At 41.7% G+C, this 27,075-nt stretch overlaps 1 protein-coding gene across 8 annotated transcripts in view; it reads left to right on the top strand.

The window, feature by feature from the left end:
* Patj (PATJ crumbs cell polarity complex component) overlaps positions 1 to 27,075 on the top strand; it is a 328,062-nt gene that overhangs the window by 170,461 nt on the left and 130,526 nt on the right. For all 8 annotated transcript variants that reach the window (XM_052718902.1, XM_052718903.1, XM_052718901.1 and 5 more), the window contains exons 28-29: positions 455 to 651; positions 19,413 to 19,504. In XM_052718902.1, the coding sequence (XP_052574862.1) occupies positions 455 to 651; positions 19,413 to 19,504 (289 nt within the window). The remainder of the gene's footprint in view (positions 1 to 454; positions 652 to 19,412; positions 19,505 to 27,075) is intronic.

Raw genomic sequence — 27,075 nt, 5'->3', positions numbered from 1 at the left:
AAATATTTTTAAATAACTATTTTAAGCCTAATAAATTGTTGATTTTCTGACCAAATCTTAAGTCCACGAGAGTAGGAACAATAACAGTTTGGTTCAATATTTCATCTCTAAAACCAAATACTTTTTTCATACTTCACTTTAGTAAATTTTCTAAATCTTGTGACAAGGTGGAGGCTTGGGCCCATTATTTCCCCATATTTTGGTAACTATCTGTAGGAAAAACAGTCCATGAAAGGCTAAGCTAATGGGAACCAGAAGTGGGAAGTTGGGTGGGCAGTTTAAACTTATGTGGAGATAAAAATAATTGCTAACTATAGCTTACCCACAAGGTCATGAAAACCTTAAGTGATTTATTCTAAGAGAGCACTGTAGATGAACTACACTAAGTATGGAGAATGCTGACATCTCTATAATATAGACTCATGCTCTATTTTTTTTTTCATTTCTAATATAGAAAAGATCAGGCAAAGATATGCAGACCTGCCTGGAGAATTACACATTATTGAGCTGGAAAAGGATAAGAGTGGATTGGGACTCAGTCTCGCTGGCAATAAAGACAGGTCACGGATGAGCATATTTGTGGTGGGGATCAACCCAGAGGGACCTGCTGCTGCAGATGGACGGATGCGGATTGGAGATGAACTGCTAGAGGTGAGAGGCATTCATTGTCAACCTGTCCTTTGGTGCACAGACTAGGTACTGGAGGTAGCATACAGGAACGCCAACTTGGATTCTTTTCCAAATCAGTTAGAGCCTACAAAGTCTGTAGACAGCTGGGTATGATGTCACTGCCTGCAATCCCTGGGCTTGGGAGGTAGAGGCAAGAGGATCAGGAGTTCAAGACCAGCTTCTGCTACATGGTGAGCTTGAGCCATCCTTGACTATGTGAGACCTTCTGAAAGGAAAACAAAATAAACCGAGATACAAAGTCTATGGAATTTTTATTGGGAATTGGTAACAAGTCAAGGTCACATAGCTTCCTTACTTAGAGAGAGAAAGCAGGAAGTAGACTGGTCCCCAGGTAATTACTGTCTGGATGATTTCATTAGTAATCTCCAAAGGTTGTTCTGTTTTCCTAACCTTAAATCTGGTGCATTGTTTTAAATTTATAGGAATTTAATATTAGTTTTCTTCACTCATTCAGCTTACATTTTTCCAGTATTCATTAGGACAGAAGGAAATGAGCACTGATAGTGCCTTCATTCAAACAGCCTCCAGTTTAGAGAAAAGAGATAAAAAGAAACAGATATAAAGGAGGCCTTTGTATTTACAAACTGCAAAGTGTCATAAGTAACAGATAATGCACTCTTGGTCCCAGACACAGCCAGCCGTAACCCTCTTCTAACTTCTTGATTGTGTTTGTCCACTGCTGAGGCCTCATGGGAAACAGGCTCCAGCATGTGGCTTTTAGAGGAGGCCAGTCACAGGGCCCTGGCATCACACTGTCCATATGAAGCAGTGGCCTCTGAGCTTGTGTGGATGGTTTTCCCTTCAGAGTTAGAACATGCCTTATCATCTGCAGCCGATGCAAGGAGACTGTAGCATCTCCCTGCTTCTCTCCACCTGACACCTTTTCCTGCCGAGGAGCCCGTCCTGGGAGTGTGCCCTTCTTTTCTTGTTCTGTAACTCGGTGTCACAAAGAGAACCCACACCAGGGATTGGCACCAACTAGTATAATTACTAAACAAGTAAAGGTGAGATTTGACAGAATATATATATAACCATTATACTCCATGCTTCAAGTTTATTCCCTTTAGCTCCTGTTTAGAACCCCCTTGGGAGGAGACTGAAGTGATGGAGGTAAACAGTGGTGAAAAACTGTCACTGCCAAGTCTACGCACAGGACAGATTTGTCTTTGATGTTCTTAAGAGCCTTGGATAGAAATTATTTCTCTCATTTTATGCATAACAAAACTGGATTATAAATGCTTTATATTACAGAAATGAGTGTCTAAACTTGGATAAGAACTCAAGCTTAAAGGCTGGAGCGATGGTTCAGAAGTTAAGAGCATTTGCTGCTCTTACAGGGAACCTAGGTTCTGTTCCTAGCACCCACATGGTGACTCACAGCCGTCTGTAACTTCAGTTCCAGATCTGATACCCTCTTCTGACCTCCATAGGCACCAGGCACATATGTAGTTCACATCCACGTGTTCGGGCAAAATATCCCTACACATAAAAATAATTAAAAATGTTTAACAAAAAACAACTTAGACTTGGCAGACTCCAAGAGCCATGCTGTGAGCACTGATGTCACTGTGTTCCCTGTGGTACTTTAATAGACTCTGTGACTTCCTTCTCCCTCCCCCTCTCCTTCCCTACCTTCTCCCTCCACAAGTGTGCATAGGCTGAGAATCAAACCCAGTACCTTGAGCCGTGCTGGGCAGGTGCTCTACTACTGTGCTTGCATATCTGTGCCCTTGCTCCATGTCTTAACTGTTGCTGCTAGAGGCACATTGCCATAGGTCACAGTGTGAAGAAGACTTTCTTCTTTCTTCTTCTCCTCCTTTTCGCCCGTACCTCCCAACAAAAGATTTACATTGACTCATGGTTCCGGTCCTGGTTAAATAACCACACCTCCTGATGACCTTGTTGCCTGTCCAGAGGCACTCAAGGCCTCAGAGCGAAAGATGGGGAGTGCTTGAGAGACTGAGCCACACTGGACATTAGAGCAGACCAGTTCTTGTTTGTCAGTTCCATGTGTGGATTAAGGGAGTCCTGAGAGCAGAACCCTAATTCCCCATTGAATGTCTCATCTGGGCCCATATTTCCCTCTTCGTAACAGGATTTAAATTTTGACACAGTTTTCAAGAGGACAATCACTGCACTGCATTTGTTTAGATCCATGGGATTCCTGGTTTATGATGTTCAAGTCTATATGGAGTCACATCTATCAAGTCACTCTGGGTATTGGGTATGCTTAGACTCAGAGTCCCTCCTGCATGGTGGATAGAAACGTTTCAGTAATTGGAAACATGTTGATTCTCGTTGTAGCTTTTCTGCCTTATTCAGGCTCAAGGTGGAATAGCCTATGGGATCCAGCCTTACAGGAGCATTGTGCTGTATTCCTCATCGGACACTCATTAGACACTAGTAACAAATGCACTGTAGCCACAGAGTAGTGTGCCTCGTGTCTTACAGGCCAGTGTCAGAATTCAGCCGTAGATGGGCCTGAGAAGATCCAGTTTTTGCCCCAATGCTTTTGACAACTAATACAATTGCATTCCAGTGTGCTTAGCATAGTGCATGCAAGAGACCAACAGTTTTTCATCTTCCGTGTAGTCAGCAACACCAGCTGACCCCAGAAAAATAAGAGGGTTCCCTAAACAACCTGCAGTTCTTGGATGGATACCTTCCTAAATTTATTCCAATCTGGTACCTATTTACATGGAGATAGCATCTAGCTCAACAGGACACACATTACTTACCCTTCATTTCAGGTATGCCTGCCAAGCCACATATTTAAGTTCCTAATACTGCCACTTTTTGGTTTGGTGCATTTGTTAGAGCAACTCCTAGAACACAGGGAAACAGTTCACTCAGTGTGCACCTGCCTATGCAGTCTAGAGAACACTACAGAGGGCATTCATACACAGCACAATGGAAAGACAGGGTGCATAAGGGACACTGGGGGAGAGCATTCATGCTGTCTCTGGTTGTGCCACCCTCCAGGTACTCTCACACGGTCAGCAGCTTAGAAACTCCCAATCCTGTTGTTCATTAATGGGGTTTGTGTGCTTGTATGAGAGTCCCACCCCAGCCTCCTAAGTGCTGGGACTACAGCATGAATGATGAGCACACTAGCTCATGGGATTTTTAGAGTGGCTTCATTACAGACACTCAGTCTCTAGCACTTTGTTCTTCCTAGATCATGGGGGATGGGCTGTAGGTTTAACACTTTTAATCACTGCTTTATTCCGCTGATGTCCAGGCCCACCAGGAGCCCATTAAGAGTCACCTCATGGGGCTGGGCAGATTGCTCAGTAGTTAGGAACACTGGCTACCCTTCCAGAGGACCCACATTTGATTTTCCAGTACATTCATGGTGGCTCATAATAGTCTGTAACTCTGACATATTCTTCTGGCCTCAATGGGCATCAGACATGTAGATGATACACAGGCATATAAGTAAGCAAACCACTTGTACACATAAATTAAAAAGAAGAGTAACTTCAACTGGGTGGTCATGGCACCCACTTTTAATCCAATACCAGCACTCAGGAGGCAGAGGCAAGTGGATCTCTGTGAGTTCGAGACCAGCCTGGTCTACAGAGTGAGTTCCAGGACAGCCAGGACTACATAGTGAAACCCTATCTTGATAAATAAAAACAAAACAAAAAATTAGAGTACAGGTGTAGCTCAGTGATAGAGCACTTGTAAGTGTGCCCAGACCCTTAATTCCATCCCTCATTAGAACAAAAATCAGGACTGGGAGTCAGAGGCCAGATCTTAGAACAAAAGATGAACATAGCATACTGATCAACTAGAAAACTACAGAAGGATTACCTCTGTGCCAAAATCTAAGGATGGAGACCAAATCCATGTATCTTCTGATGGCATCATAATGCAGCATAGCAAAGGGTTAACTGCTATTTAATCCTATTTCCTACTTCATGCATAGAAACGTCAGGTGTTTGCTAGGCACGGGGGCAAAAAAGAATACTATAATTTACCTTGTACTTCTCCCTTTCCTTCTCTAGCCTTCTGAATCTGGTCTATTTGTTATATCTAGTCATATATTCAGTTACAGATGCAGAGATCAAGAAGATTCTATGTGGCCGTGTCAACTCCTTTTTACCCTCCCCAAAGATGCTCCATTTCTGCCAAGTGGCAACAAATAAAAATATGTTGGGACACAGATTTTATTGTCACATGCCATCTCTCTTCAGGCTCAGCTATTTCAAATCATTTAGTAAATATCTTCCTGAAACACCTAAAAATAAGCCCAAAATACATATACTTGTTTTTATGGCCTCTCCCTGAACTGAATAAAATTTCCTTTGTCTTGGTCATTTTGGGAGCACCACTGTTTGCTCGTGTTATTTCCAATTATTGCTTCATCATTGTTCTTGTTTTTAAATATTACCGCTTTGCTCACAGCCTCTCTGGGTTTATAGTTGGTATGACTTGCATCAGACCCATAAATGGTGCTGTCTTGTAGCAGGTACTGCATAGACTGGGTCCTGTTTTCACAGAGCTAGCCATGCAGTGCTAGGGCAGCATCAACCTTGGGGCAACCCTTCCTTTGGGGAAGTCGGTGATAATATGCTAAGCTAGGTGTTGCCACGGTCTCTAGCATACATTAGCTGATAGGATCAAAAACTGTCATTCTGTATTTGTGTATTTCTGTCCTTTTATTTTGTTTATATTGATACTAGTGTCTCTGAAGTCATGTCAGAGCAGTGTCTTATTCCTTGATAATTTCATGTAGCCCCTTAACAAACACCCAAATCTTAGGCAATTGTAATCCATCTTCTCTTGTAACAGTTTTGACTTTAGGTCAAGGATGACAGAAAATAAATTGATGAGGGAAAATATTCCCTGGTTCTTTTTATAGCTCAGGGGGAAAAATGCAGTCATTTCTCTTTAATATATGAAGAGTTGGAATGTGCTTGCTAGCTGAGACTAGGAAATTGATTTAATGATATATACCAGTAAAGCTAAAAGCTAGCGTGACCATGGACATCGCAGAGCATTAGGTGGCTGAGAACACTGCATTGTGCAAATGGGCTTTTAAGAATGGAGCAAACCATGGACATTTGCTAACTCTCACCCAAAATACGGTTGTTTTCATAGCCTCAGCCCTGAATGTGGTGCAGTCATGTGTCTTGCGTACTCTCAGACTCATCATTACTTGGCCGTGACTGTTACATTACTCCTTCACTCGCTGCCTCCTAAGATGTATAGTTGATTCACCTTTTAAGACTCTGAAGTCAAACTAAGAAGTAAAAGATTTATCAAAAACATTTCCTGTCTTCATTTAAGTCAGAAACTCTGCTTTTCTCCCAGAGCCTTGTGTGTGACTGATCTGGGGCCTGTGGTCACCGTGGTATTGTCGGTGTGCCTTTGCATTATTGGAGTAGAAGAGTCGGAGAGTTCTGTGGGTCGATGGCACAATTCATGTGTGAAAGAAATTTTCTATTAAGCTCCTAGAAGACAGTGTGATTAAATCTCAGCTCCTTTACCCTTCCTTTCAATTCTAATGTGGGGGTTACTGAATTCATTTCAAAAGGCATTAGCATATAATTACCATGCACACAGAAGGAGACTTACAGGAGAGCACTGGCTTTCCCAGAGCAATTAGGCCCAGAACATGTGCAGGCTGGGGCATGGTGTGGCCGTGTGAATATCGGATTTATTTATAACCCTCCCTACAGTGCAAGTGTGGGAAGACGGGGTCAGTGGTGCTGTGCAGGGTGTCGGAGTAATATGTCAGGTTAAAGCAGAAGCAGGAAGGAGCAGACTGGATGGCACAGTGGGTTAGGCTGCTGTGTGGAGCCTGCAGGATAGCCTAACCTGAGTCCTGTCCAGTACGTGTACAGTGGAAAAGAAAAGGCGGGAGTACCTCTCATACCTTCCAGGGATAGAGACATAAAACTAGGGGTAAATTCAGATCTTGTCTTCTGATATTGTTTTCATATGGGAAAAAAAAAACCACTCTAACCACAAAGGTGAAGTGATTCACCCAGGTGTTCTCCAATGCTCCATGAAGTCTTGGTGTCGGCGCTGGCCTCTGTTCCTTGTCAGCTAATCATATTTGAAACATTTTGGAAAGCTTAGATATGATTTGGACTGTGGTTTAGAAGCTAGTAAGTAAATCCGTGGGATAAAATCTCTTAATTTACACTCAGAAGCTCATGTCATCCACACTACCACACCCTGGTGTATTTATCAAGCGTTTTTATGAAATAACTTTGCCCTAAGGTACTTCATGTAATAAAATCTCCTGGTGTAGAATCAGTAGTCTGAGGCACAGAAAGAGCAAAGGATTTCAAAATTGAAATACAATTATGTTTCTCCATAATTTTTTGACAGACTGATACTTAGTATCTAGTCATGCAGAATTGATCAACCAGGTTTTTGTTTTTGTTTACTGTGGCAGTGACTTCATTGGCTTTGACACTTTATATATGAATACATTACATATTAAAGCTCTATTTGGCCAGATGTGGTGGCACTTGCCTTTAATCCTAGCGTTCAGGAGCCAGAGGTAGGTAGATCTCTGTGAGTTCAAGGCCAACCTGGTCCACATAGTGAGCTCCAGGTCAGTCAGGACTAGAAACTGAGACTCTATCTCAACAAACAAACAGCTGTATTGGAGCTTTAATATCTGACTATTTAAACATGGATTGGTTGAAGCTGACACAAATGAGTATTGTGAGCAGGTCCTGAATACAACCTTCACACATGCCAAGGTAAAGCCATCCCATTTTGTGATTCTTAAAACAATCCGTTTGCAGCCTGAAAAGCTCACAGAGCAGGTGGTGATGGCTGAGTGAGTAGTCAGCCTCACTCACAGAGTACAGAATCCTGGTCACCACAGCACTGTGAGCCGTAGCTATCCAAGTTTGCTAACCATTTCCTGACACCATCAAAGGTGGATCCCTGAGGATGAAGGACTTGCTGTTATAAAGGGGCCAAGAACTGGGCTGTGTGGAGGGAGTTGTGCAAATACTGAGTCTTAATACCAGTCAGAGTTGCTAAGTCTTTCCATGCATCTTGTCTGCCAGCCCACAGCAACCTTAGAGAGTTTACGTGTACTTTCTGCCCCAATCCTGTAAGCAGGGAGACTGGGGCAGCAACGGGCAGATCAGTACACGTGCTGACTCTAACACTGGGGTCTTATTTAGTGCTGGATTAAATTCTGGGTAGTTGTAGTGTGAATGCCAAGTATCCCCATAGGTTCGCTTGTTTGACCGCTTGGACCCCAGCTAGTGACATGATTTGGGAAGGTTGTGGAACCTTTAAGAAGTGGACCCTCAGCTGGACATGGTGGCATACATCTTTAATCCCAGCACTAGGTGGCAGAGGCAGGTGTATCTCTGAGTTTGAGTTCAACCTGGTTTACATAGAGTGTTCCTAAAAAAAAAAAAAAAAAGTAGACCTGCACTGGAAGAAGTGGTCACTGAGGGTGTCCTACCCCCTCTTCCTGAGTGTGCGTGCTTCCTATTTCTGCTACCACCACCCCAACCCCCCAGTGGACTCTGTCAGCCAGAATAAACCCTTTCTCCTTTAAGTTGCTTTTGTCAGAGTAATTTTTCATAACAATGAGACAAGTGATGTAGCAGATGTAGGTAAATGCAGTTAATTCAGAAGTTTAATGTATCTAGTCGAGTTTTGTCTTGGGTGAGAGACACAGCTGTTGCCTGTGGCCACCTGAGGAGTTTCTTTAAAGAGTATCACTCAGATGAAGGTGAAATTCTTGACTCCACTATGGAAAAGTATTTCAGGACAAGTTAGTTTGGAGAAAAGCTGTTTATTTATGGGCCTGGGAGATGGCTCCATGGGTAAAATGCTTGCCATGCAAGTGTGAGGACTGGAGTTCAGATTCCTAATACCCATGTAATTGTTGGTTGGGTTGGGTGACTGTCTTAGTTAGGGTTGCAGTTGCTATGAAGAGACACTATGACCCTGGCAAAACTCCTGGAGTTAACTTCAGTTCTCCATGCACACACATGCAAACATGCATATATTCACACAAATTACACACACATTTTTTAAATAAAACTTTAATGTACATTTAAACACAGGCAACTAAGCCAGGCGTTGGTGGCACATGCCTTTAATCCCAGCACTCGGGAGGCAGAGCCAGACGGATCTCTGTGAGTTCGAGGCCAGCCTGGTCTACAGAGTGAGATCCAGGACAGGCACCAAAGCTACACAGAAAAACCTTGTCTCGAAAAAACCAAAAACCAAAAAAAAAAAAAAAAAAAAAAAAAAAAAAAAAAAAAAAAAAAAAAAAAAGCCACAGGCAACTAAGGGACAGAGAATACCTCTTGGAAAACAACCAGCTCATATCAAGGACATGGGTGTGAACTCTGCAGAGTCATGCTTAGTGTTAGTCATATATATTATTTTAGTGACTTCTGAAGTTACTTTCTTTACTTGAAGGGTCTCTGAGAAACACCCCCACCTTTTTTTTTTTTTCTTACTTTTCTTTTGACAAGTCAAAAGAATACTTAACTAGGTCACAAGAGACTTAAGACAAGTTTTGACTATAAATAAAGTTTATAATCTTGTTTATAGGATTTTAAGAAATACATAGGTTTATAGCTGGGGAAAAAATAAGGTTAAAACTCAGTGGTCACAAGTATTTAGGCCTTAAGCATGGTTAGTTGCTAGTGTAACATTCTTATTTTAAATACTTCTGAAAATGGGAATATTGTCTCTACATATGTAATCTTTTTCCCCCCTTTAGATCAACTCTCACCATGTAGCCTTGACTGGCCTAAAGTTCTCTATGTAGACCAAATTAAATTTAAACTCTCAAAGATACAACTTCCTCTGCCTCCTTAGTGCTGGGATTAAAGGTGTATGCCATCACATCTGGCCTATATAGACACTCTTTACACCAAATTTGTTAGTTGTGTCAAAATTCTGGACTCTTAGCTCAACCAGGCTCAAAGAAAGCCTCCTGTTCCTTCCTATGGTCCCTGAACTTGGCTTTTCTATCCTGCCTCAGTTTCTGACATTGCAATTCCATATAATATTATCCATGTTAAAATGTAGTACCACTCTGTGTTTATTAAAAGAAGAATGTAATTGATAAAACCATGCTCATCTTTTAAGAACCAAGGAAGGAAGGCATTCCTCCTTTGGATTTGTTCATGCACAGCATGTGAGCTTCTGAACTTCATCATTGAAGAGCGTGCCCTCGTTTCTGCTACAGAGTTGGGGTTTATTTTCAGGCATAGAAACTACTGTGTAAAACCTAGTTCACATCGAGTGTCCTGGTTCTTTCTGTTGGAGCTTCCAGCAGTGAAGTCTTTAGCTCTATTTTTGCAATTTCTGTTTCTGACAACAGCTTATTAGGGGAGGAGTTTTGAATTATTTAGTTGCACCTCATTGTCTTTCTGTCAGTGAAATATTTTGGCTGAAGTCTCTGCTATTACTGTCTTAGGGGAAGGGTGACAATCACTCACTTCTTAGTGCTGTGGTCTTCCTCATTGCTCTCACAGAAACTCTGAGATCTCTGCAGTGAGCAATTGATCTTTAGACCTTAGAGAGAAAACAAAGCAAAAGTGAAGGCGTTGGTCATTTTCTCATTGCTATGACAACGTGCCTAAGAAAAGCAGCTCGAGGAAGGAAAACATCCACAGCAACTGGAGCAAGGAAGGGTTATTTTGGTTTATGGTTCAAATGGACATAGTCCATCCCAGCAGGGGTGTTAGGCAGGAACGGGAGGTGGCTGGTCACATGGTTCCACAGTCAGGAAGCAGAGAGATGACTGTTAGTGCTCAGATTATCTTTTCATCTTTTACCTTTTGTTTTCCAGTCCAGGACCCTAGCTATGGGATGGTGCCACACATGTGTCTTCCCTCCTTAACTACAGCTATCTGGAAACACCCTCTCAGATGTGTCTCCTAGGTGATTCTAAATCCAGCCACATTAGCAGTGAAAATGAGATATCAAGAGTGGAAGAAACAGATCATTAAGGAAAATTGAAACAGGGATCAGGTGCAGGGAAGGAACATGCCGTTGGCCAGCGATGGCTCCCTTGCCTCAGGTTTCTGCAGTTCTTGGTGTGTTGCAGGGCTGGTGATGATGGCGCTGTACTCTTCCAGCCCTCCTTTATTCAGCGTGTTCCTCCTTTCCTGTCTTGTGACTATCTGAGGTACCACCTAGTAAACCTACACTGAGGTTATTCTGAGTGGTGTTGACCACACACACAAAATCTCTTTACATTTGCATAATAGGAATTTTTACTTTGCTAAATTGTACAGTACAACAACCCCTCCTCCAAGGTGATACATTGCAAGACCCCTTATAGGATGCCTGAAACCATGGGTAGTACTGGCCTTTCATAATAAGGCTCATTACCATCATCGTTATTTTTTTTTATTTCGTTTTTTAGACAAGTTCTAACTCTGTTGTCCAGGCTTACCTAGAACTCACTAAGGAGCTAAGTGTGGCTCCAAACTCAGGTCAGACCTTGTGCATTATTAGCCTCTTGACCTGGGATTGCAGACGAAACCCCAATACCTAGATTATACTACATTCTCCCATACATACATACTAATGACAGGGCTGGCTTTATAAATTAGGCATAGTGCAATATTAACAGTAACTCACAAAGTATAACAATGAGACAAAAGTTTCACAAATGAGTTTTCTGTTCAAGTGTATTACTGTATTTTTCTCTAAAGGGAACATTTTTTGACTTTCTTTTGGATATCCGAGTCACCAGAATAATGTTTTATGGCTTGTGGCAGTTATTAAGTGAAGTGTATCTGCCTGAGCATATGTGATCTGATAGCTGAGTAGTCAGCAGCAGGCTGTGCAGTGTAGACCCCTGGACAAAGACTGGTTCCGTTCACAGTGCAGAACCCAAGTTGTGAAGTGTGAGACATGAACGTGGAAAGGGGCCTCTGGGGAGGATAATGCCAGCCTAGGGGGAGGGACGGGGTCAACAAAGACACGGTCTGTGTGGAGATGACACATCAACCCTTGTTTGTATTCAGATTTCAAAAGGGTTTTTTTGTTTGTTTGTTTTGTTTTTGTTTTTCAAGACATGTTTCTCTTTTTAGCCCTAGCTGATTTGGAGCTCGCTCTGTAGACCAGGCTAGCCTGGAACTCGGAGGTCCACCTGCTTCTGCCTCCTGAGTGCTGAGATTAAAGCCATGTGCCACTACTCCCAATTCCAAAGACAATTTTTTTAAAGAATGAACTATTTCTAGAATTTTTCATGGAATACCTTCAGACCGCATTTGATCTGAAATCTTAGAAAGCAAAACTGCATATGGGGACATGGGAGTCCACTGTATGTAGTGGACTGTGTTCTCACCTCTCAAGCTAGCAAACATGGATGTTACCAGACTTTAGCTAACTTAATAGATTCTGGGTATGTATATTGTGCACATTAACATAAGGAAGTATGAAAACAGTGCTATTCTCTGATGAGGGGAGAGTTTTGATCATATTTACCCCATTACTCTCGCTTGTCCTCTCCGCCTGATCCCCATTCTCTTCCCCACCAGTCTCCCTTTTACTTTCTTGTACTTTTTATTTTTGATGACTAGAGTTGCTTACAGGAGTATGAGTGAGGCTAGGTGAGTGGTTAGTGCTGGAAATTTCTTCTACCTTTACCATGCTGAGAATTGGGCGGTGGGGACTTTTTTTTTTTTTTTGGCCTGGGTTGTGAGTTGGTCAGGATAGGATATGGGTGATTGGTTACATTAAGGATTAAGAGAATCTAGGGAGTTCCCTGACACCTGCTGAGTATTCTCTTTACATGTTCCAGTGGCCCCGACTTACTGGAGGCTTTGGGATCTGGGGACGTGGGCCTGCTCTGGCAGCATCACTTCATACCTTAAACTCTTTTATAAGGCATTGAGCTTGTGAGTCTCTGTGTCCTCCTTACACCAGCCAGGCCCTCCTGTCTCATGGCCTGTGCTGAAGGGCCGTGCTAGACTATATGAGGTATGTGCTAAATGTTCCTAGGTGCAAAGGATGGCATCGTGCCTCCTCAGGACAGTTTTTTTAATAAGGTGACTGTTAAAATGAGAAACGAGGGCCATGAGATGGCTCAGTGGGTAAAAGTACTTGCCATGCATGCCTAAGACCTTAGTTTAATCTCCAGAATCCACGGTGGAAGGAGGTCATCTACTCCTGCAAGTGGCCCTCCACATGTGGTTCGTATATGCACCTGTGAGGGTGCTCACACACACAGACACACACCATAAACACAATACTAATAAAATCTGAACACATTTAAAAGGAGAGAGAAACTGGAACTCTAAGGATGTGAGTTAGGAGAGTCTGGTGATTGAGTTTTTGAGTATGTCTGTAAAGGGACTTATAAAGCATTTTGAATGTGAGGAAAATACAGTAGCTAAGAAGTGGGGTAGATTTCTAATCAGGTCCACTTTTTATGAGAAAGAAGGAAACCTTGGGCTAAGCATTACTAGAGGGCATCTTACCTTGATATTCTCTTTGTTCGGCTGATGGGTTTTTGCTTGTTTTGAGATAGGGTGTCACTATGTAGCTTGCTGTGTGGACCAGGCTGGCCTTGAACTCTCAGAGATCCACCTGCCTGTGCCACCACACCCAGCTTGATATTCTTGGTGAAGAAATTCCAGGTCACCAGTAACCTGAGTCCTATTTGCTTATCTGGCTAAGAATACCATGAAGAGTTATGCCTGGGCTGGAGAGACAGTCATTTGGTACAGTGCCTACCACAGTAGTATGAGGACCTGAGTTTGGTCCCCAACACGATGTAAAAAGTCAGTTGGGGTGGCAAGGCCTTGTAGCACCAGTGCCGAGAAGGTGAAGGCTTGCTCTTATGGGGGACAAGAGTTTTGTTCCCAGCACCCACATCGTGTAGCTCACAACTGCCTGTAACTCCAGCTCCAAGAGATCTAATGTTTCTGGTCCCTGTGGCATACACACACACACACACACACACACACACACACACACACACACACACACACACACAGAGCCCAGGTTGGCCTCTGGCCTCCACATGTACCCAATTGCACAGGTGCACATGAACATGTACACACACACAAAAGACACATACCCTCAAAGGTTATGTTGAAGTATCTTAAATTCCTGGGAAACCACCATTTTTTCTGTAGAATTAACAGCAATTTTTAAGAGATAGATTATGCTATTTATTTATCCCCTCCTATTGTCTGAAGGTAATAGAACACCTTCTACCTTCTCTCCCTTTCTTCTTTTTATTTCTTTATTTTTTTAAGGAAAAAAAATAAATGTGATTATTTTTTCCTAAAGTTTTTGTTGATTATCGCAAAGCTGTGTTTCACAGACAGGTGTCACAATGTAGCCCAGGCTAACTTCCAGCCCACAAACCTGCATCAGCCTCCCTATGCTGTGACCACAAGCAGACACCATCATGCAGATAATCATTGGGAAAAGCACCTGCCACACAAACTTGATGACTGAACTGGATCCCCAGAGCCAATGGTGGAGGGAGAGGACTGCATTAATGCCTCCATGCTCATGTCATGACAGACGTGCATATGTGTGTGTATGTACACACAAAAGAAATAAAATGTGACAAAGATGTTAAAGTACTGACTCCTAAAACTGTCACCACAGAGCCCACCTGTTAGACGTAGTTCTTTAGACCCACACAAGAGCTTTCATTTTAAAAGTACTTGTTTGCTCCATTTTCCACTCAGTACTGCTATCTTTTTATGGCCGTACATCTAGACAGACGTCACCTTCACCAGTTATTTTTAGGGAGATTGTTTTCTATTGTTGCCATGATGACGGGGGTAAACCTGCAGTTTTCCTGCTTTTTCTTAATTTGGAGTATAGCTAGGGTGACATCTTAATGCCTACCTTTTCACCTTTTTAGGATAGATCCATAGAAATGGAATTATTTGATCCAGAGTTAACTGGCAGCTGCATATGGTGTTATGTGGCTGTAATCTAAAGCAATTTGTTAAGACCCTATCTCAAAATAAAGTTTAAAAGGTTATTAAGACCCTATCTCAAAATAAGGTCTAAAAGTTTAAAATGTACTTCAGTGGATGAAAACTTGCCTGGCATAGTCCAGGTATTGGGTTTTATATTCAGCACCAAAACTTTTAATAGGCATGATGGTTATAAATATAATGTGTTGATTTTTTTCCCACGTGATTTATTTTAAGTAAAGGTTGTTTTAAAAGTTAAAGTATAGGTTCTAAAGAATTAAAATACAATGTTTAGAAGGTGCTTCAAAGTAAAAATGGGGAAGGACTTCGATTTCATTATCAGCCACTCACATAATGAGTTTCAGTTCAGCTCCCTAATAATATGTCATTTTGCTTTAAAAAGAAGAAGAAAACATGGGTGAGAGATGGTTGGGTATAATAAATTATGGCATGATGTTCAGACCTTGGGCAAATCTGTTACTTGAACTAAATTTTAATTTTGTATAATTAATATTTTCAACCCTAGTTTAAGTTAATTAACTTTTACTTCCAATTTGATATGTTGTTTGAGTAGATTTAGTTGAGCTGCTTTTCAGCATAAATTTATATTCCTGTTCAGACGAACTATGGAAAATTAGGAGTAGTTGTAACCTTTTCTCTTTAATATTTTTGCATAATTAATTTGATTAAGACAAATCTCATTAAAGACCTTTAAACGTTTATGCAGTGTTAGAGAAGGATTGACATTGGCTGAATCTGCACTAGGTTAACCCTGATTCTACTTCTGCCACAAGCTACAAAGACGGGAACTAATTATCTCACCCTGGCCAGGATTGCCCTCATGTTACAGTTTTGTTCTTTCTCACTGCAGAGGCAAAAGCAACCCCTGAGAGGGGAATCATGTGCATGGAAACCTGCAGTATGACTCACCAGCTTTGGAAATGCAAGCCTGGCTGCTGTCTGGGCCCTTGGAATCCAGAGCTGCTATAATTGTTCATAAATGGGATTTGAATTTCAGAGCCTGGGAGAAAAATTAACTTGCCCAAATATAACTATAATAGCTTTTCTAGGACCAGGGCTCAAGAGCTGAGACAGAAGTTAATATCTCGAGAGTCGCAGAAGTTCCCCCATTGTCAGTGATAACAAGAGGAACCCAAAAGCAACTCAGAAAACCAGAATGGTTGGTCAGGCACATAGAAAACACTAGTGGTGGTGACGAACAACTTTAATCACTGTGCTCAGGAGGCTGAGGCAGGAGCATCACATTGTCAAAGCCAGCCTGTACCACATGACAAGTTCAAAGTCAGCCTAGGCTACGTAGTGAGACCTTGTCTCTAAATAAATGATTAGATGATGATGAAGATAGATAGATAGATAGATAGATAGATAGATAGATAGATAGATAGATAGGGGTAGGCAGGCAAGGAGATATGTAGTTGAAGTTTTTCTATGTCCCACCTGGCCTGTGGTCAGGACAAATCTCTCTCACCCGCCAGTCCTGCAGCCGCTTGGACCCAAGTAAACACACAGAGGCTTATATTAATTAAACTGTATGGCCTAATGGCTCAGGCTTCTTGCTAGCTAGACCTTACATCTTAAATTAACCCATTTCTATTAATCTGTAAGTTGCCACGTGGCTTGTGGCTTACCAGTACTTTTACATCTTGCTTCCTCTGTGTCTGGCTGGCAACTCCTGACTTAGCCTTCCTCTTCCCAGAATTCTCTTCTCTGCTTTTCCTGCCTTCCTGCCTGGCTACTGGCCAATCAGCATTTTATTTATCAACCAAATCAAAGCAATACATTCATAGTGTACAGAGCGATATCCACAGCAGAGATAGTTATAGAAAAAGATTGGGCTGGGGATATGACTGAATAGAGCACCTATTCAGCATGTGTGAGGTCCTGTTTAATCCCCAGTACCAAAGTAATAGTAATAATAATAAAATAATAAAATAATAATAATAATAATAATAAATATTTCAGAAATTTCCTGTGGACAGAAAGTCTGTTTCCTCTTTCTTCTTTGTGTGTGCCAAGGCAAAGAGCTGGATATCTGAGAGCATCAGACTCTGAGACTGCAAAGAGGGTTAGGATTAACGTAGATATTTAAAATGACAAGAAACTGCATCAGTGGAGTTATTCCATTTCAAGAGCAAAATTAGTTCAAGCAATTGCCATTGTCACTTTGGGTGGCTATAACAAATGCCAAACTGGCTGAGGTCTCACACACACACACACACACACACACACACTCACTCACTCACTCACTCACATCTAACAGTTCTGGAGGCTGGGAAGCCTGAAATCATGGCACTAGACTCTGGCCTCTGGTGAAGACTCCTTCCTGGTTGGCAGACCAGGATACTGCTGTGTCCTCCCATAGCAGAGAGATTCTCTCTCTTCCTGTCTCCCTTCTTCTTCCCATCCCTTCTCTTCCTCCCACTCCTTCCTTCCCACTCCCTCTGTTGAGCAGAGCCTCCTGGTGTAGCCCAGGCTGACTTCAAACTCGCAGTCCTCCTGCCTCAGTCTTGCCAGTGCTGGGATTACAGGAATGAACTACGATACCGAATCATATGTCTTCTTGTAATGATACCAATCCAATTGATTAGTGCTCTCATTTCCACACAAACTGTGTGCAGGTGAGTGTGTGTGTGTGTGTGTGTGTGTGTGTGTGTGTGTGTGTGTGTGTTAGAAAACAGCTTGTGGAAGTCTGTCTCACTTTCCATCATGTTGGTCCCAGATAACAAACTCAGATCTTCAGACATGGCTGCAAGTGTCTTTATTCACTAAGCCATCTGGTCCCTGGTTACCTCATTTTTAAAGCCGGAAAGAAGGCTTTGTCATAGCCTTTTGGTTGTTTTTGTTTTTGTCTGGAGATCTTAGTTTTCCTTTTAGATTTACAGTAGTAAAGTCAGGTCTGCTATGTCTTGAGTTGCTTGCTCTCTTCCCAGTTTCCACTGCATAGCATTTCTGAAGCATTGCCAGGGAGCAGCTGCCCCCACACTCGAGGCCACGCTTGCTGGCACTGCAGAAAACAGCAGCAGCAGCAGCAGCAGCAGCAGCAGCAGCAGCAGCAGGCATGACACTGTTCTGTCAGAGCCTTTCTCATTACTGTTAGAACCTTTGCCTGGTGACTGAGGTGGAGAAGATGTTATTTAGGTTGAGTGTCCAGCTGTGTGCCGAGCAGTCCATATTTAGTGTGTGAAAGGACCTGAGTTTAGTCTCCAGTACCAAGAAGGAAAAACAGGAAAGCCAAAGGAGAAAGGAAGAAACAGTATGTCTTTCGTCTGTGCCTCTGTGTGTGTGTGAGTGTGTGCATGTGCGTGTGTGTGTGTGTGTGTGTGTGTGTGTGTGTGTGTGTGTGTGTGTGTGTGTCTGTATGAAAAATAAAACCATGAAAGCATTAGTACATTTGTATTAGTATTGGAAATCTGGGGTGCAATCACATTATTGAATGTGTGAATATTAAAATTTAACAGCAGAAAAGATGAGTGTCTGAGTATGTGAAAGGAGTATTCCTTCAGGTATCAAGAGCATATCCATGAACTGTGACAGCTTTTCTTCTCACAGTTCTCAGGACCACTTTGGAGCAGCTGCTTGAACTCCTTTAGAGCATAGGAAAGCGAGCCAGAGACAACTGGGAGTGTGGGAGTCAGTGCGTTTCTCTGAGACTAATGAGCTCAGCCAAGAGTAAAACCCAAGTAAAGAAGAGTAAGAGGCAGAGTGAAAAAGTAGCCTGATAGCCGTGGCTGTACCTCCGTAGGCAGAGGATGGACTGGCTTCCTTTAAGATGGTTAAAGTATTCTGCTTTCATCCCATCCTTTGAAGTGTTTATTTCCCTTTGCTTTCTCGTTGTAACCACCATGATGAAACAGTCTTTTCAAAGATATGTCAGCTGTGTCTTCAGATTCAACATTACAGAGACATCAAGGGCCAATGGCTTAAGCACCGATTTCAAAAGACTCTAGTCCCCCTGAGTATAATGGAGTGTACTATAGCATCCCTAATGTTACAGAAGTTATCAAGGCCATAGCTACATAGGGATAACCTAACAGTACAGGTCCCTAGTTCCTTATCAAACAGACGGGGAGAGCAGAACTGGATGGATGGTGTGAAAGGTTAACTGTAGTTGTTATATAATATATCAGTGGGAAGATCTGAAATGAAAACAGTTTAGATCTACTGATCTATCATATTTGAGTGACTCCAGTCAAATTAGAAGTCCAGTACACCTTGGGCATGAACAGATGACTCATGGGTTATCTACAATTAGGTGTCCTATGTAATTAGTTGACCTAAAATTCAACTTAAAACAGGTATATAATATTTATCTCCTGTGGTAACAAAATTTATTCTATGTAATAACCATGACACACTTGTAGCACCATGTTAAATGGGCCCTCCAGAGCTCTGTATATACTATAGTTTGATCTGTTTTCTCTATATTCTTTAGGAATCTGGAAAACCATAGAAAATGAAATATCTGTCATAAAACTTTCCATTGAGCTCAACTACCATTCTCATAAAGTTTAGTAACAGGGTCAAGGAGTTTAGTCTTTATTCACTGTAGCCACAGCTGAGTTTAGGAGGCTTTTCAGAGTTGCTTAGAATTACCTTGTGAATCTGTAGTACAAAGAATATTGAGATTTTTGCCATTAATGAATTCTATATATGCACTTAAAAGTAAAGACTATATTATTTAATTCTAAGTGTATACGTACATAGCTATATATGTGTGTGTGTATTTATTCATTGTGTAAAATACACGAGTTATATTTTTACAAGTATATTTTATTTTTTCCCAAACAGATAAACAATCAGGTCCTTTATGGAAGAAGTCATCAAAATGCATCTGCCATTATTAAGACTGCCCCCACCAGGGTCAAACTGGTTTTCATTAGGTAAGATAAATGGGTTCTCTAAATATACACTCTCCTCTGCAGAGACCATTATTAGCATAAGACTATTTTATTTTTGTTTTGTCTAACAAAGTAACTGTATTCTACGCTTTCCTTTTCTGTCACTTTAAGAAAACCATGGACTGTTTGAACGCTAAGATTTTTCTTGTTTTTTCATGTTTCACAAGATGGAATTGGTAGTTGAGTTTACTGTTGTTTATATTTCAACAAGTATCTGTATGCTGAACCTTACTTTTCTGTAGAGATGTAATGGAGCCCTTTCACTGTTTTCATCATGGTTTTGTATATGCTGGTTCACTATTGTCTTTATGAAAGAACCAACTATTAGAGAACATAGGAAAGTATAGGAGCTTCTTACAGGAGTGCTGGTGACGGCTGTGGTATATTGAGGTGTTAGGGCACTTGCTAGTATTTGCTAGATCTTGGATTCATCCCCAGCACCAGATATGGTAGTGTGTGCCTATAATCCCAGCAATTGGCAGAGATTGGAGGGAGTCAGAAGTTCAAGGTCGTACTTGCGTACATAGAGAGTTGGAGGCCATCCCGCTGCTTAAGACATTCTCATTAAGAAAAAAAAAAGTGCTGGTCTGAGATGTAGCCTAGGAAAATCAGCTCTGCAGAGTTTGGGATTCCACATGCAGCCCACTCCACCAACCGGCTCCTAGAATGCTTGCCAGTAAGAGTTGGGAGTCTGTATGCCTTGCAGCCAGTTTTCTGTATCAGTAAGAGATGAGGTTAAGTCTCTGCTATTTAACTAAAATGAAAGTGAAGTTTAAATAATTTGTAGGTGGTGTAAGTAACCATGTTTGGTAAGTATTTCTGGGTGTCTTTTTCCTCTATGCTTCCATGACCATTTTTAAAGTGGACACCATAAAGCATCTACCTCCTTCATTGTTTTGTTTCAAAACTTTAAAATGACAGGCTGGGCTTTTTCCTCTATGCTTCCATGACCATTTTTAAAGTAGACACCATAAAGCATCTACCTCCTTCATTGTTTTGTTTCAAAACTTTAAAATGACAAGCTGGAGAGATGTCTCAACGGTTAAGAGCACTGGCTGCTCTTATAAGGACACAGGTTCAATACCACCATCCAAATGGTGATTTACAACCACCTGTAGCTCCAGTTCCAGGAGATCCAATTCCCTCTTCCTTGGGTATCAGGTGTGAACATGCTACATATAACAGGCAGGCAGAACACTTGTGCACATAAAATAAAATAAATAAGCCAAAATTTTTGAAAATAATCAATATAGGTTGGGGATGCAGCTCAGTGGGTAGAGCACTTGCCTAGAATACTCAAGGCCCAGGGTTTCATCGCCAGCACTGCAAAACAAACAAATAAAATGGTCAACACAATGAGAAGCATAGGATAAGGGCTGAAGGAATGTTCACTACCTTTTAAAGATGAAAATGATTGTTATTTTTCCTTTTGTCACTAATTACCATCAGTGAGACCTCTCCATTGCTGGGAACACTGGCATTCGAGGGTAGTTTTGTTCCCAGGTTGGGCAGTGGTGCAACTGGACACCCTTCCCCCACCTTTCAGCCCTACCTTGTACTTTTTCCTGATGCAGTCCTCCAGCTGCATCCTTTTTCCCTCCCTAATAGCTCTTTCTTCCTGTCTAGTTTTTTTGTTCTGGCTTCCAAAGGGGGAGATCTTCTTGTGTGTCTCTGTGTATTAAGCCAACTGCTGGGGCTTCCTCAGCTGCATCCTCTTTAGGGTTTCTTGTTCTTCTGATTGTCAGGAGTGTCAGATGAATTTGCTTATGGTAACTTGAGCAGATTTGAAGCAAGCTCAGTCACTGAAAAGGCTAAGATGTTCATTGAGAGAAATCCACACAAGTCACAGGTTCAGACTTGACTGCATGCAAAGCTGTGTGAGAATTAAACAGATGTGTACCTGCTGTGGTTTTGGTGTCGTTGTATGTCCCACAGGGTTCATGTGTTGTAAGGTTTGGTTTCCCATGTTGTCATGTAAAGAGTGGGTCCTTTGAGAGAGGGGTTTAAAAGTTGGTCAATCACTGGGTACTGCCCTTAGAAGATTAAGGTACTACTTCTCACAGATTTAGAGTTAGTCTTCTTGAAACTGAGTTCTAGCTTTGGGGCTAGAGAGAGAGTTCAGGGGGGTGTTTCCCTTCCAAGGAACCTGAATTTGGTTTCCAATACCCATATCTGGTCATTCACAACCAGCTGTGATTTAAGCACCAGGGAGATCAGATGCCTCTGTTCTCTTTAGGTGTCTGCATTCACGTGTACACATGCACAAATAAATATAATTTAAAAATTTTTAAAAAAAGATGCACTTGGGATGGAGTTGTAGCTGAGTAGAGGGCTTGCCTACCATGCATGAGGCTCTCAGTTCCATCCTCAGCACCACAAAGAGATTGAAACAGACAAAGAGAACAAATGAGCCTGATTGCGGAATCACTCTCTGCCTTCCGGGCTTCTCATGATGACTCTCCCTCTCTTATAAACTGCCCCAGTGGTGTCACCATTTATATAGGCACTCGCCACAGCTTGCACAATGCTGTTTGGATGCTCAGCCTTTGAAAGCATGAGCTAGCCCTCATCAGAGAAGCTGCTTCTTGTAGTAGATGGGAACTAATCTGATGATCCACAAACTGGGCAGGAACTAACCTAACAATCCACAAACTGGGCAGGAACTAACATAATGATCCACAAACTAGGCAATATGCAGAGAGTGCAAGCCTGGCACTCTGTTGTAAATGGGATGTGTTCATCAAAGCCCTCCCCTCAAGACTCAGGGATCTATGCAGAAGACTTGGAAAGATTGTAAGAGCCAGGCAATGGATGACTCCAAGCAAGCAGTGTCTTCTAGACACAACAGGGCTGATACACACATGAACTCAGACTGGCAGCATGCACAGCATCTGCACAGGTTCAAGCCAGATGGGGTCCCAGCACTGAGAAAAGGAAGTGAACATGCACTCCCACCCCTAACCAAGAAGCTATCTGCAATTGACACCCACTGGCAGAGGAAAAATCAGTTTTGTCTAGTAGAGTATCATTGGGTATTTTAACCACACTTCAGAGAAGACCCCATGCCCAGGAGTAGTTAGACCAACACAAAATGATCTCGATATATTTTTTTTTCACTTGTCTGCTTTTGCTGTCTTTGAGCATTTTTTTTTCTTATTGGTCTTTTGCTTATTTATTTTGATTTCCATTTAGAGCATGATGTTTCTTGTTTTTTGCTTATGTTTATGTTTGTTTATTTGTTTGTTTTTAAAGAGAAAGAGGAAAAGAACATAAATTTGTATGGACAGGGAGGATCTGGTAGTAACTAAGGAAAGAGAAAGCATAATCAAAATATATTATATGAAAAAAATATTTTTCAATTAAAAAAAGCCATGAGATAAACAAGTGCCTTTATAAGCTACCCAGCCTTAGGGACTCTATTAGATATATGTTTGAATTTGTATTGTATTATAGCAGTAAACACTTGGCTTTCTTTGTTCAGTGCATGGCATTGGCTATAGGTACAAGTGCTGTTACTGCTTCAGCATGGGTGGGGCCTTGCTTGCTAATTCTTGGCCTCCTGTTTTAATGAAGCAGAAAGGAAATGGAGTAGGGTCCAAAGGAAATCATTTCATGTAGTAAAGGATTTGGGAGCCAGAACCCTCCTCCTCCTGTAAAGAAAGACAAGCAATGTGAAGTTGACCATAGGGGACAGAGCTGCCTAGAATCTCAGGAGCAATGAGGACCTGTCAGCTCATTTTTCAGATCATTTCAAGTTTTTGTTCGTTTGTCTGGTTGTTGTGTTTAGAGCAGGGTGAATCAAATGAGAATTTGCTTGCTACGTTAATGGTGTACAAGATTGAGGAGGCTACTAAGTGTTTATTTGCTAAGGTGATACTAAGCAATTTAGAAGTTATCAATGTACACTGAAAATATTATTGAATGACTCTCTTTTAAACTGCCACAGAGCAGTTGTAGATTCTTCTACAAAGTAAAAATGATAGTAATTTACTATTGTGTGGATTTAAATATATATATTGTATATGTGTAATTCAAAATTCTTTCTAAGTCTACCTTTTTACAATTTTCCCAAATTAGTAAGTTTGAAAGATTTTTCTCTATTTTTATAGAAAAATAAAAAAGGATTAGCAGGGTAGCTGAGTGGTTGAGAGCTTGCCCAGCAAGTATGTGCAGGTTCCTGGTTTCAATATAAACAGTGCCAAAAGTAAAAACAACAAAACAGAAGAATAGGTCCATAGGAGGAACAAAGTTGTAGAGGTGATTCTGTACAGTGTCTTGTATCCACGTTGAAAGTTACAGGAAAATGAGCTTCAGCTGAATCAGGAGAGATGTGCATTGTGCCGACAGCCAGGCTTTATTGGACCGAGTTGAGACGTGTCCGGTATTTTATGTGCAGACAATGAATTAAGCCCCACTTGCCCAAATGGAAAGAACTATTGCCCTGGCTTATTTAGAAAGAGGAATCCTCCTCCCTCCCCCAGTTCCTGGATGAAAATTTGAAGAAGAAAACTTGGGTCCAGCAGCCAGGACTTGGAATCCAGCTGTTAATGCCTCAGCTGTGTGGGCTTAGTCAGTTTCCTGGTGTAATGGGGGGGATGAGTGCCTGGCCATATCGACCCCACAGTGTCTGCTGCTGGGGGACAGCTGTGAATACGGCAGGAAAAGCTGAGAAGGAAGGGAGAAGGTAGGTTAAAAAAAAAAGTAAGAAAGGAAACGGCACCAAAAAATGCAGAAAATGCACTCTCTCCTCTGTGTTCTAGTTTCAGGATGTCGGGAGCGTGCGTGCGTGCGTGTGTGTGTGTGTGTGTGTGTGTGTGTGTGTGTGTGTGTGTGTGTGTGTTCACACGCGAGTGCACAGGCATGCATGAATGAATGTTCATGTGTGTATGTATTTGGGGGGTTTATAGGTAGTTCATCTTCTACAGCATGAGTGTGGAGGTCAGAAAGTAACTTGTGAGGTCAGTTCTCTGCTCCCACCCTGTGGGTCTCATCATGGAACGGGGCTTGTCAGGTTTGCTGACAAGCACTTCTTGTGCTGCCCCAGGTTTGATACTGTTACACAAAGCAAATCTGTGCTGTAAGAATCTTTCATTACATCACAATGAATAAGCACTAGCGGCAGGGCGGGGGGGGGGGGGGTGTCACCAACCAGTTCCCAAATCATGACAGTCTTATTAGTTATGAATGCTCGGCTTAGCTTAGGCTTATTTCTAGCTAGCTCCTTTTTTCTTTGTTTGGTTTTTCAAGACAGCATAAACAAATGTAGCACATCTGTACATCATTAAACAAATGCAGTAGAAACAAGTGTAATACACCCTTACACAGTTAAAGTAATATTCCACAGCATAAACAAATGTAACACATTTTCACATAGTTAAATATTCCAAAACAAGGAACAGTATGTAAAACCAATTCCTGGAAATGTTATTAAAGGGATCAAATCCCCGTCATTAGCTTATTTTTTAAGTGAGGTTCACACATTATTAATAACAAGGAGTAGAATAACTTTGATAAGGGAATTGCAGACAAACACCTAACACAGTGAATCCCCATGTCAGTGAAATATATCCGTTTTCCTTGGGTAAGTAACATCAAATCATGTCACCGTTTGAAGCACGTTTTGTTTCTCATCAGATCTGTATAGGACAAGTGGAGATCACTGATAGATTTGCAGTGGTTGTCACTGGAGCTCTGGGTAGAGGACTGTCATGTTCATGTACTCGTCTGTCACCTGTTCTGGCCTCTGGAACACAAGTGGTGGCGTTGTTTCAAGTTTGTACCTACGTGTGCTCATTGTGGCTAACGCAGGAGGTTAGTGTCCATCTATCCACAGTGGCTGAACACCATAGGTGCTGGCCAGCATCTCATGCTCATGCATTGCCACTTTCAGACTATAACAACCCTGATTTTGCCCATTTGAGAAGCAGATTCTGAATGAACTAAAAGTTGATTTGTTATGAAATTTCAGCAAGTTAACTCTTGAATCATCTCAGCACCAGTGATGTGATTAAACTCCATGTCACTTGTACTGGGTTATGTTAATTTAAAAATGCATTTATATATACTATATTTTCTATAGTTGATACTTCTATTTGGAAACAGTTACTCCCTTCGTTAAAATTACTAATTTTCTAAGCCTTTCCATTATACAGAAGTTATTGGCTTTTGTACTTTGGTGACTCTTTTTCAAATTTATTGACCATTGAAATAAAATGAGAACTGTCCATAAGTTGTGGGATATAATTAGCACTGAGGAAAAAAATACTGTTACAGTGTGCTACAAGTAATGTTTTAGTTAACTAACAAAGACTATTGGGGTCTGGCTGTGTGACTGCTTTTAGCACAGTTGGGAGATGTATATCCAAATCCTTTACTTGTATAGGAACATTGTGCCCAATGAATGATCAACCCACTGTTCTAGGAATGGAAAAGCTACAGTGGCACAGGAGAAATTCATAGCAGGAAATGGCTAATACTCAAAAGCCAGTATCACCAAGACTCTTTAAGCCTTGACTTTATCCTCTGGAAGGCCCTTGGCTTCTTCCAGGTATAGCTTTGTCAGAGTCAGCTGAATTCCTACTTCATATTTCTGCGGCCCGCCAGCAGTTAACTGGGTCCCTTAGTCTGTAATGATGTGTGTACATATGGTCACACCCATGTCCTGTTCTCTTAATACTTGTATTCATTCATGTTAGTTGACCTGTTATTTGGTAAGGTCTGTGAGCCTTTAGTGCACATGAGTTGCTCTAAGTATCCAGAGTGTACATAATTACTTACCCCCTTTCTTTATATATGATTATGTTTTAGACAGTTCCATAAACTGAATCTGAAACACACAGCTTTCATATGCTAAGTTATTCACCTCTGCACCATTTGGGTGCATATCACAATCTAGGCTCTTGGTCAGTGCCACATACTTTACTTTGTGTGCTTCTCCTCTATGCAGCAAGCCAGTTTACACAGAGGAGGCTGTGTTCATACCAGGGATGAGTGGCTGTATGTGGCGTGCAAGGAGCCAAGGAGATTAATGATCTTGCCTGTGGCTCCTGTCATGCCTTCCCCCACTATGGAAAATTAAATGTCATGTATAACAACTCACTCTCCATTATGTGATTACATGTGGAAAATGTGTATTGTGTAAAAACTCCTGGGGCTAAAGGAGGCAAATGAAACTGAAACCCTTGGAAAGATTTACTGCTAGCTGCCAGACCCTACAGAGTAAAAGTGAACTCACCACGGGAGCCACCCTGCTGTATCAGTTGAACATATGTCTTGTTTTGGCAATTAAAAATAGTGTGGCCTGCACATACTCCTGAAAGATGATATTGACTTGAAATTAATGTGAATGTCAGACATCTCTAGGCAGCGCCTATCCAAATAATCAGCTTGGATCCCTGCTTTAAAACACTCTCACTGAGCCGGGCGGTGGTGGCGCACGCCTTTAATCCCAGCACTCGGGAGGCAGAGCCAGGCGGATCTCTGTGAGTTCGAGGCCAGCCTGGGCTACCAAGTGAGTCCCAGGAAAGGCGCAAAAGCTACACAGAGAAACCCTG

The sequence above is a fragment of the Peromyscus californicus genome, unplaced genomic scaffold, assembly GCF_007827085.1.
Source record: "Peromyscus californicus insignis strain IS unplaced genomic scaffold, ASM782708v3 Scaffold_5__1_contigs__length_169319896, whole genome shotgun sequence".
Taxonomy (NCBI): domain Eukaryota; kingdom Metazoa; phylum Chordata; class Mammalia; order Rodentia; family Cricetidae; genus Peromyscus; species Peromyscus californicus.
The sequence above is the reverse complement of the archived record's forward strand: the minus strand, read 5'-3'. Positions and strand labels throughout refer to the sequence as shown.